Raw genomic sequence first — 12,683 nt, forward strand, 5'->3', positions numbered from 1 at the left:
GCAAGAGGATTCGAGTACAGGAGCAGGGAGGTTCTACTGCAGTTGTACAAGGCCTTGGTGAGACCACACCTGGAGTATTGTGTGCAGTTTTGGTCCCCTAATCTGAGGAAAGACATTCTTGCCATAGAAGGAGTACAAAGAAGGTTCACCAGATTGATTCCTGGGATGGCAGGACTTTCATATGAAGAAAGACTGGATTGACTGGGCTTATACTCGCTGGAATTTAGAAGATTGAGGGGGGATCTTATTGAAACGTATAAAATTCTAAAGGGATTGGACAGGCTAGATGTAGGAAAATTGTTCCCGATGTTGGGGAAGTCCAGAATGAGGGGTCACAGTTTAAGGATAAAGGGGAAGCCTTTTAGGACCGAGATGAGGAGAAACTTCTTCACACAGAGTGGTGAATCTGTGGAATTCTCTGCCACAGGAAACAGTTGAGGCCAGTTCATTGGCTATATTTAAGAGGGAGTTAGATATGGCCCTTGTGGCTAAAGGGATCAGGGGGTATGGAGAGAAGGCAGGTACAGGGTTCTGAGTTGGATGATCAGCCATGATCATACTGAATGGCAGTGCAGGCTCGAAGGGCCGAATGGCTTACTCCTGCACCTATTTTCTATGTAGATCTAATGTGGGCAAGTGGGATTAGTGTAGATGGGCAAAAAGGTTGGTATGGAAGTGGTGGGCTAGAAGGCCTGTATTTTGTATGGCTTGTTAATTTTTATATTTGTGAGAATGCTGTCATAAATATTATTCCCAGCAGACTAAAACCTCCGAAAATAAACTTTGTCTCATTATAATGATGTTAGCTACATCTATTCAAAATCCAAATTAAACTACATTTGGAGAACTCGGAACAGTTCTAGACGCCATGTATTAGAAAGACTGGGAAGAGAGTGCACATAGATGTACCGTACGCAAAGAGTTTAATTACAGAGATTGCAGAAACTATGGTTACATTACAGGAATTTGGAAAGTTGAAGGATGATTTGATTGAAATTTTCAAATCAAAATTTCAAATCGTTAAGGGAACTGTAGGGGTGAACGGAGAGTAATTATTTCTGGCAAAACACACAAAATGCTGGAGAAACTCAGCAGGTCAGGCAGCTTCTATGAAGGGAAGTAAACACTGACTACAAAAGTAACAGGAACAGAATTGCAGTGTGTTGAATCAGATCAGTATATAGCTGCAAAACATTGCATTACAAAATCAACATGAACATAATCAAATAATTTGGTCAACTGGCTACTCTGAACCTTTTAGGGAGATTTTGGTTATCTGTGTAACATGGAGCCCAAAGAAGATGTAAAAAAATATTGACCGTAACCATAACCCTAACATTACTTCTAAAGAATTATGAGGCTGAACTATGAATTATAAAATCAATATTATGTTTATTACCACTGATGTATGTTGTAAAATGTGTTGTTTTGCAGCAACAATACAGTGCAAGACATAGACATTACTCCAAGTTACAATAAATAAATAAATAGTGTGAAAGATGAACAGTGATGTAGTTTCGATAGGTAGATAATCAATAGTTTGACCACATTTTGTGTAAAATGGGCTGCTATGTGAACATTTTGCGCAAAGTCTTAAAGTATGCAGGAGTAATTTAGTTGTTATGCATCATATGTTTATGTCCTCTCCTGTGAAAGTGATTTACATATATGCAATTAACACAGTGTGAGCTGTAAATAGGGAATTAATTCCAAATATCAAGAATGATTACAATACTGTCAAAAGCCTTGGTCATATATATATAGCTAGGGTGTTTAAGACCTTAGCACAGTACTGTAGTAATTTTATGTATTGCGCTATACTGCTGCCGCAAAACAAACAAGCAAATTTCATGACATATATGAGTGATGATAAACCTGATTCTGATATGGGTCTCTTTTGTGGACTGAGAGTGGGAAGGGAGCAGGGAGAGGGGAATCATGATTAGGAAAAAGGAGGGAGAGGGGAGGGAGTGGGAAGTACCAGAGAGACATTCTGTAATGGTCAATAAACCAAGTGTTTGTAATCAAATGACCTTGCCTGGTATCTCAGGGCTGGGTGTGTCTGCACATGTACCCCCCTCACCCACTGCTGGCACTCCTTCTCTGCCACCTGTCCCATACCCCTTCACCCTTGACATTTCCAACATCCTTTGCTCCCGTCAGATACGAAAACTCGCTCTCCACCCCATGTTAACAAATACAGTACTGTGCAAAAGTCTTAGACACCCTAGCTATATATATGTGCCTCAAACTTCTACACAGTACTGTACTATTTGATGTTTTGATGGCTAAACAATGAGAGAAGAGGTTATTGGAGTCAGTCATGCAGAACATTGGTATGCGAAAAGTGTAGGAGTGTCCTGAGCATTCTTGAGATTATGGTTCAGATTGTTAACAATATAATAGATGCATTATCAGAAGTCCCAAAGGGGTTGAAGCCCATTTTTATAGAGGAAGTGAAGGAGGAGGATCTAAGTAGCCTACCTTCCAAAAAGTCTTTTGAGGAAAGTTAAAGTACATTTGTTATCGAAGTATGTGTACTACATGCAACCTTGAGATTTGTCTCCTTTAAGAAGCCACAAAACAAAGCACCTTCCTTCAACTATATAACCATCAATGCATTTGGAGATCAGAATTTTAAAAAGCTACGCTGGAGAGATCTGTCACGTTCTACAACCATGCAATCAGTGTCCAATCCATCAATCAGTCGAGGTGAAGATCAACATAGCCTCCAATTTCTTATCATCTGAATCATTCCATGAATTGGCATTTCCTACTGCCATGTAAGAGTTTGCAGCTGACATACATACATAGAGTCATAGATGTTCACTCCTCTGTGAGCAAATATCACCATTGTGAGAATGGTTATGTTTTTTAATCTACGAACTTCTCTTGTGAATTTGTGGTATACTTTGGGCTCTGTTTTGCAAACAGGGATCCTTCATCTATTCTAAAGAGCCATTCTAAAGATTAAATATTAGCTTTATTTGTCACATGTACATTGAAACGTACAGTGAAATGCGTCGTGTTACGTCAATAACCCACACAATCCAACGATTGTGCTGGGGCAACCTGCAAGAGTCGCCATGCTTCCAGTGCAAACATAGCATGCCTACAACGTGCTAACCTTGAGTCATGCATCCTTGGAATGTGAGAGGAAACTGGACCACCTGGAGAAATTGATGCAAACATGGGGAGACCATACAAATCCCTTAAGAAATCTGACCAAATTGATAATCGCTCACACTGTAAAACGATTGTGCTACCACTTTGCTACCGAGCTGCTTTAATAAGCTGGTTAATGCTGTACAACTGGGAACCTTCCATGGCTCTGTCAAGCATCATGGAAAAGATTATAGCACAAAATTCAATTTCAAGATGTTTGCTATATTAAAGGCTTCTTGCTCTGGTTCTGGATCCTGGATGTGCTGGAAAATGGAATTATAGTTGCATCCACAAGATCAAAAGTTCCAATATAGAGATGGTACTTGATGCACCTGACCAGACTGTCTACAAATGATCTGTTTCTCCATTGTTGTCTGCTGACTTATTCACAATCTTATCATAGGGTAAGCACTGCCCTGGCAGTAGCAACAGGAGGAGGTGAGCAGGAATAAGACAGGGACAGTAAAGATGACATTTTTGATGAGTCTTTCAGGAGGTGGGTCCTCTCCATCCACAAAGTCAAATAGGGATGAGGAATCAGTCCTGAGATTGTAGTGATGGTCTCATCCACAAATGTAAACCAAACAGAAGAATACAATGTCAAATAAGTTGGAGACACAAGAGAAACTGCAGATGTCGGAAATCTGGAGTAACTGACAATGGCGCCGTATGAGCTCAGTGGGTCAGGCAGCATCTATGGTGGGAAATGGACAGCTGACATGGTCCAGATCTTGGTCGAGGTTAATTCTCCATTTCCCTCCATGGATGCTCCATCAGACACAATGGTGAAATATCTTCCATTAAGAGTCATAGAGTACTATAGCATAGAAATAGTCCCTTTGGCCCATCTAGTCAATGCTGAATTATTATTCTTCCTAGTCCCATTAACCTTCACCTCTCCATAAATCCCATATCCGTCCTACCCATATACTTCTGTTAAATGTTCAAATCAAACCCGCATTTATCACTTCTGCTGGCAGCTCGGTCCACATTCACACCGCCCTCTGATCTGATACTTATTTATTGTCACCTTCTGTGGAATTCATGTAGGCCAGAATTATGCACATTTTTATGCCTCTCATGAAAATCAAAACCATGCAATTGTACGATAATCATTGTTGTATGTTTTACTTGATACCCCTTTTTAGTGCATTTTGATACCCCATTACTCCAAGACAGTTTCCCCAATGATTGTAACACACTAATGGATTGTTGGGCACTTGTCATAGATCAAGGTCAAGAGCTTTTGGCCTCAATGGCCTCTCTTCAGCCTGGACCATCTTGGCATGAGCTTCTGCAAACTGGGTTAACTGGTTTATGGGCAGCAATCTGAAGTATGAGTGGTGGATAGACAAGGTTGAGAGGACAACAGATTTGTGCTGTACACAGGCAGTGTATGTCTCCTCTAGAGAGGCTGAACTATCCAAGTGCTGAAAAATGATACCACTAAATCTGAGTTTGCATATAAACAAACCCAGCATGGATGTCTGAATGGGGTGGCATGGTAGCGTAGTGGCTAGTGTACAACTTTCCACTGCCAGTGATAGGGGTTCAATTCCTGTCACTGTAAGGAGTTTGTACATTCTCCCAATGACCTTCAGCTGCTCTGGATTCCTTCCACATTCCAAAGGCATACATGTTAGGGTTGGTGAGTTGTGGGCATGCTATGTTGGTGTCAGAAGCACAGTGACACTTGTGGGCTGCCCTCAGTACACATTTTACTGCATGCAATGTGATGAATAAAGCTAATCTGTATATCTTTAAAAAAACAATGTTAAGAGTCCTTACTGCAGCATCCATTGTGTGGCTTCTGTCCTGTGTGTTGTGCATGAGTTTCATGTGGAGCTGACCACTTCTGTAATGTGTGTCTCCAGGCTCCATGCAAAGCCATGAGTAAGTTTGCAGTTGAAATCAGCATCACCCACACGATCTTACAGAAACCAGACAATGCTGTAAGCACCATAATGCGTGTGCTTTACAGTCTTCATCAATTTACTTCCATAAAGTACTCCTTCAGTGAAATTGCTGGTGCTAGCCTGTGACCTAGACCTCTGGGGTGCTGACTTGTGTGCTAACCATTTCCACCAACCTAGTTAAAAATCTCAACTCTAAATTTGGTCTGCTATATTTGGGGATCTAAGCTGGTGAATATAACTTTAGATTGAGGTGCCACTGTGTCTTCTTATTCTTAGAGTCATAGAACACTACAGTACAAAAACAGGCCCTTTGGCCCATCTAGTCTATGCCAAATTAATCTTTTCTGTAAGCTCCTTTAAAGATTAGCTTTATTTGTCACATATACAATGAAACATACAGTGAATGTGTCATTTCTGTTAAATCGAATCAGCAATACTGGATATCCTGCATGTTTCAGCTGCCACAATTCACGAACCCTAACCATATGTTTTTGGAATGTGAGATGAAATGGAAACACCCAGAGGAAACCCACATAGTTATGGGGAGAATGTACAAACTCCTTACAAGCAATGGTGGGAATTGAGCTGGTGTTATAAAGTGATGCGCTGTTACACTACCATGCTGCACCTTGCCACTTCTTGGCCCATGTGTGGTCAGATGAGAAAGGCATAATGGTTTAGTCATGTTCAATGGAGACAGTACATAACAGGGGCTTATTTTACTTCTTTTTAGGATAGGAGAGTGTGTGGGATAAGTGGCGATGATATATGACAGATACAAATATATCTGAGCATACTATGGTTTTCAAATGATATCCATTGCTCCTTTTGCTAGCCACCAACTCTATAACGGCTGAGCTTGTGCTTGCTGACACTCTCTCCTCAATTTTGTTGTGTTCTTTTCCAATCAGCTCCTGCAGGCACAGGTTGGATATAAGAGAGTGTTAATGAGTTATAAACTGTATAAAGTGCCTGACATGGATGGGTAGCAAGAAATGCTTTTAAGATGCAAGGGTTGACTGAGGGAATTGCAGTATCAGGAAAAAACATGAGTGCATGTTGGCCACGTTATTGTTAAGGACTGTTAGTTGAGTGAGTATGGAGTGCATGGATCAGTGTATCAATGTATTTGATGGTAGATTTGCTTTGTTGCTTACACTAAGCATGATTACACTTATGAGATCACTAAACATCTATGAAATTGAGACCAGATCCTGCAATTTTCCTCCTTGGCTGTAACCTCTCATTAGGTCTTCATTTTTGATCTTGTGACCTCTCTTTCTGGATGTCTGCTATTCATCTGGGATGTTGCAGTCACCTTCAATGAGAAATGGTTCCATTTCCTGAGCATATTCTACTATCTATTTCTGCAGTGCTCCCCGACTATACAATAATTTCCAACAGAAAAGGCCATAGAAAGTGTGGATACAGCCCAGTCATCACAAGTAAAGCTCTCACATTTACAAGGAGCACTGCCACAAGAAAGCAGCATTCATCATCAAGACCCTCCCCATCCGGGCCATGCTACTCTATCTCTTTGCTACTACAGTTTGAGCATCATTATCCAAAAATCCAAAACCCGAAAACCTCCAAAATCTGAAATTTTTTGATTGCTGACTTGAAGTCACAAATGGAAAATTCCACAAGGTGCTGAGAAGGTTCCCAAGCAACGCACAGGTCTCTGCGCAGCACGGACAGTTCTAAGAAGTGACCTCACATATGTAATGAACAGAAGTTAATGAAAAATAGAAAACCACTGTTTAAAGTGAAAAATGAAGATCTCGAAGGTGTATTGAAAGAGTGGATTCATTAGTGTCAGAGTGAACTTACGCCGCTTAACAGTATGCTGATCAAGAAATAAGCAAAGATCTATCACGATGAACTGAAAATTGAAGGTAATTGTGAATATTCAGCAGACTGGTTGCAGAAATTTAAGAAAAGACACAGCATTAAATTTTTAAAGCACCTGCTGATCAAAAATTAATTAATATGAGAAAATATGCAGATACTGGAAATCCAAAGCAACACACATAAAATGCTGGAGGAACTTAGCAGGTCAGGCTGCATCTATGTAAAAAAGTGAACAGCTGATGTTTCGGGCTGAAACCTTTCTTTACGACAAGTGTGTGTTCCAGAGAAATTCATTGATGAGTTTACCAATATTGTTGCTGATGAAAATCTACTATGCAGATTGTTTATATACCTTACATAAAACCTAAAAAATGTAAAATACAGATACACTGTAATGTAACCTTTTAATCAAAACACGGCTTCGTAGTTAGAGACTGAAAGCCTGCCGTTGTTTGCTGTTGTTCAACAGTTGATCAAGGTATTCTCCTGCTGCTGCTGTGCTGTGTTTGTTACCCTGCACACATTACATTTTCATTATATTAATGGTATGTAATAATTTTTACTGTTAAGTACATATGTGTCGTGAACGAGTGTAAGACAAAGACTGCTAACTGGTAGCACATAAATTCGGAGTCGAAAATTATGGCGATCCCAAGCTATGTCATTATATATTCTAAAATCTGAAAAGATCTGAAATCGAAAACACTTCTGGCCTAAGCATTTTGGATAAAGGATACTCAACATGTAATATTGAGCAGGAGATACAGGAGGTCGTTAGGTCCCACACCACCAGGTTCAGGAAGTTATTAACCTACAGCCATCAAGCTCCTGAACCAGTATTGATAACCTTACTCACCTCAACTCTGAACTGATTGTACAACCTATTGACACACTTTCAAGGACTCTACAATTCATGTTCTCTGTATTTTTTTTATTTGCACAATTTATTTAGTGCGCATTGGTTGTTTGTCGATCTCTGTTTATGTATGGCTTTTCGTAAACTGTATTGTATTTTTTTATTTTCCTGTATATACCCGCAAGAAAATGTATGTCAAGATAGTACATAGTAACATATATGCACTTTGATAATATGTTTTCTTTGACTTTGAACAGTGGTTTAAGTTGGTGGTTAGCATCCCTTTGCAAAATAGATTCATAACCTGAATCAGCACAGCTTAGTTTCAAATGATAGATGTGAATTATGAAATTCATTACTAGCTAGTTCAAGTGGGCAGAATATTGTTAGTGTTCGTTACATATTTGAATCTTTGCATGACATGTATAGGATAAACTGGCATGAACTCCCCATGTCATTTGAGCATATTTTTATGTGTGAAAGAATTTCTGAGTCATTGATAATGTTAAAAGTATTTTACTGCATGTCATAACTTTAACAGAAAGGACTGTGGACTACTGTTAATGAGCTGGATAGCACTGACCTAACCAAAAATGTTCTCTCTTTCAGATCATGAAAGTTACCTTGAACTTTCTTATCATGAAGCATTTGCACAAAGGTATTGCAAGGTATTTGTGGAAAATGCAGAAACACAGAGGATTTTTGGAATTCTGGATGCATTTGCATTTATTCCCCCAAAAGATGATGAAATTGAAGACAACAGCAAGTTAACTCACTACAAATATTGCTGTAACTCAAGTTCCACAGAGCCAAGGTGTAGTAAATAAAAAAGACAAGGGCTTGAAGTTTGTCCTTAGATTTCTAAGCAACATTGCAAGTCCACATCACATTAAGTTACTGAAAAGTTCTTGTTTTTCTGTTCTGTTGTATATTTAAAAGCATCATATTCTCCCTGTTTGTTTTCTCCCCTCTTGTAATCAGTTGGATTTTACAAAACATAACTCTAGACTGTCATAATGAACACCTCATGCTAATACTGTCACAGTGATTTGATCTGTAGGGTAAATTAGAGATAACTAAAATTTGAACAATGTACAATACTACAAGTCTAGGTGTTGTTAAGCTTAGTATTTTTAAATACAAGATGAACACATATAAAATGCTGGAAGAACTCAGCAGGTCTTGAGTCTTGATGAAGGTTCTTGGCCCAAAATGTTGACTGTTTATCCCTCTACATAGATACTGCCTGACCTGTTGAGTTCCTCCAGTATTTGTGTGTGTTTCCTGGATTTCCAGCATCTGCAGGATCTCTTGTGTTTAAACAGAAAATGATTTCTTGCAGTCCATTGCTGCAACCGTGAAGTGATGACAAAAGACAAAATTTAAAGATGTTATGGTGGGGGTGCAAAAATTCCCTTAATTTAAATGTTAATCCTTCATCTCTCAACATGTCAAGGTCAATTCTAGATTTAGGAATTCACATATTATAGGGAAAGAGAATTACTTTTTATAATTCTAATTCTAATTTCTAATTTATCTTTGATTTGATCAAAATATTAAAAATGATGACTTTTACATGAGAAAGGACTAAGAAAACCAATTACAACAATTTAATTTATTAGAAACAAATTAACTATAATTTGTTTAATTACCATTGTGTTAAAATATTACATTGAGGGAAGGTTATACCATTTTCCCTGAATTAATAAATTTGCCAGAGTTAACACTTATAGTGTAATGTGAGATGGTTATCAAAACATTCATTGGTCATGTTTTCATGTTTCTTCTGTTTGACTTGCAGGGCAAATGTTACAGTGGATTGTAAATCTCTCCTATTACTCTGTGGAGAGACAGGCTGTGGCAAGACAGCTATAATCTGCAACTGGCTGAAATACTTTCGGATGAAAAATCCCAGTATCCTGGTACTATCTCACTATGTCGGCTGCAGTTCAGCCAGTTATGACATCATGTCCTTCATGAGGCGCTGTATCTTAAAACTACGTTTTGAGTATTGTGGTAATTATATCTTTTTTAAAATCAGCAAATATTGTTCAGATTTATTCTTTGCTAGCATTTGCAAAGTTGAGTTATTCAATATTAGTTCGTTCTCCCTATCTATCTTCTACTGCTCCTAAGCAACACACACAAAATGATATAGTCCAGGTTGCTGTGAGAGTCAGTGGGTTTATAGTAGATATAGAGACAGATAGATTGAGGAAGGGGAGGGAAATGCCAGAAATGGACCAGGTAAATTTGAGAGCAGGGTGGAAGTTGGAGGCAAAGTTGATGAAGGCTGTTTACATTGTTTACATTTACATCATTTATTATTATATTGTAATTTGTCCTCTACTATGCCTATTGTCTTGTTAATTAATTATTGTACTGTCTTGCACTGTTTTGTGCACTTTATGTAGTTTCGTGTAGGTCTGAAGTCCAATGTAGTTTTGTGTTGTTTAACGTAGTCTAGTGTAGTTTTGTGTTGTTTCATGTAGCACCATGGTCCTGGAGGAACATTGTTTTGTTTTTACTGTGTACTGTACCAGCAGTTACAGTTAAAATAACAATAAAAGCAACTTGATCTCGATCTTCAAACACAAGGAAATCTGCAGATGCTGGAAATTCAAACAACACACTCAAAATGCTGGTGAAACACAGCAGGCCAGGCAGCATCTATAGGGAGAGGCACTGTTGACGTTTTGGGCCGAGACCCTTCGTCAGGACTAACTGAAAGGAGAGATACTAAGAGATTTGAAAGTAGTGGGGGGAGGGGGAAATGCGAAATGATAGGAGAAGACCAGAGGGGGTAGGATGAAGCTAAGAGCTGGAAAGGTGATTGGCGAAAGTGATACAGAGCTGGAGAAAGGAAAGGATCATGGACGGGAGGCCTCAGGAGAAAGGAAGGGGGAGGGGGGCGCACCAGAGGGAGATGGAGAACAGGCAGGGTGATGGGCAGAGAGAGAAAGAAAAAAAAAACAAACAACTAAATATATTAGGTATGGGGTAAGAAGGGGAGGAGGGGCATTAACGGAAGTTAGAAAGTCAATGTTCATGCCATCAGGTTGGAGGCTACACAGCCAGTATATAAGGTGTTGGAGGAACATCTACACCTACATAGCACCATCCAGAGACAGAGAAGCAGTTTCAGCGACAGGTTACTATCGATGCAATGCTCCTCAGACAGGATGAAGAGGTCAATACTCCCCAATGCCATTAGGCTTTACAATTCTACCGCCAGGACTTAAGAACTTTTTAAAAGCTATTATTAATGCTTTTTGAGATAGTGATTTAGATGCATATCATATTTTTTACTGAGTTAAGTATTGTATGTAATTAGTTTTGCTACAACAAGTGTATTGGAAAAAAGTTGAATTTCCCCATGGGGATGAATAAAGTATCTATCTATCTATCTATCTATCTTATATACTGGCTGGGTAGCTTGCTTACCACCAGCGCTCAGTTGCGTTCATGTTTAGCAACCAACAGCAGGGCAAAATCAAAAATGATAAAATTTTGAGGTGGAGAATCGAACTCTCCACCTACAACTATGACATCCTGTACTGGCCTGGAAGGCTCAATGAGCCCCCTGATGCCCTATCCTGGGGAACATATGCCAGCGCGCAGCTTGACCGGCTATACGCCCTCCATGCAGATCTTTGCCACCCGGGGGTCACCTGGCTTTTTCATTTCATGAAAGCCCGGAACCTGCCTTACTCCCTTGAGGAAATCAGGACGATGACCAGGGACTGCCAAGTCTGCGCTGAGTACAAACCGCACTTCTACCATCCTGAAAAGGCACAACTTATCAAGGCCACCTGCCCCTTTGAGCGACTGAGTGTCGACTTTAATGGCCCCCTTCCCTCCACCGACCGCAATGTGTACTTTCTTAACATAATTGATGAGTACTCGCGGTTCCCCTTTGCCATCCCCTGCCCCGATACCACTGCCACGTCCGTCATAAAAGCCCTGCGCCAGCTCTTCTCTTTGTTCAGATGTCCCTGCTATGTCCACAGTGACAGAGGGTCCTCGTTTATGAGTGACGAGCTGCGCCAATACCTGCTGGCTAGGGGTATTGCTACTAGTAGGACCACGAGCTATAATCCCCGGGGGAATGGACAAGTGGAGAGGGAGAATGCCACGGTGTGGAAGGCCACACTCTTAGCCCTTAGGTCAAAGGGATTGCCGGTCTCTCGCTGGCAGGAGGTCCTCCCCGAGGCACTCCACTCCATCCGCTCCCTGTTATGCACGTCCACCAATGCCACCCCTCATGAGCGACTCTTTTCTTTCCCTAGGAAGTCTGCCACTGGGACCACCCTACCGGCTTGGCTGACGTCCCCAGGGCCAGTACTGCTCTGGAAACATGCGAGGAGCAATAAATACTCCCCGATGGTCGAGAGGGTTCACCTACTTCATGTGAACCCACAGTATGCCTACGTGGTCTTACCTGATGGGCGGGAGGACACGGTCTCCATCCGCGACATGGTGCCCGCAGGAGCACCAGACCCCTACCCTGAACACTCCACGGTGACTGTGATCCCTGTACCCACCGATGTATATACCCATGAGACACCGTGCACACCAAGCCCTACACAGACTCCTCACGACACTCCCATACCGGGCGTCACGCACACGCATGAGGGGTTACTGATGCCTAACGGGCTGGCACCTCAAGTCAGGCCAGAGCCAGCACAACACCGGCACTGGTGCAATCACCACCAGTGCTACGTAGATCGCAGCGACAGACTTGACTGCCTGATAGACTTGACCTGTAAGAAACTTCGCCCCGCGGGACTCTCTTTTAAAACAAAGGTGGGGTGAATGTGGTAAACTACGTATACCTGTCTGGACACACCCCTCTGCTGACTGCTCCTGTGGCTCCTCCCACAGACCCCTGTATA

The 12,683-nt window shown here is 40.9% G+C and overlaps 1 protein-coding gene across 3 annotated transcripts in view; it reads left to right on the forward strand.

Moving 5' to 3' along the window:
* The window catches only part of LOC140734609 (putative tetratricopeptide repeat protein 41), an 84,339-nt gene that overhangs the window by 24,906 nt on the left and 46,750 nt on the right, over positions 1-12,683 (forward strand). For all 3 annotated transcript variants that reach the window (XM_073058818.1, XM_073058820.1, XM_073058819.1), the window contains exons 4-5: positions 8,398-8,602; positions 9,590-9,804. In XM_073058818.1, coding sequence (XP_072914919.1) covers positions 8,398-8,602; positions 9,590-9,804 — 420 coding nt within the window. The remainder of the gene's footprint in view (positions 1-8,397; positions 8,603-9,589; positions 9,805-12,683) is intronic.

Source organism: Hemitrygon akajei, chromosome 10 (genome assembly GCF_048418815.1).
Source record: "Hemitrygon akajei chromosome 10, sHemAka1.3, whole genome shotgun sequence".
Lineage (NCBI taxonomy): Eukaryota > Metazoa > Chordata > Chondrichthyes > Myliobatiformes > Dasyatidae > Hemitrygon > Hemitrygon akajei.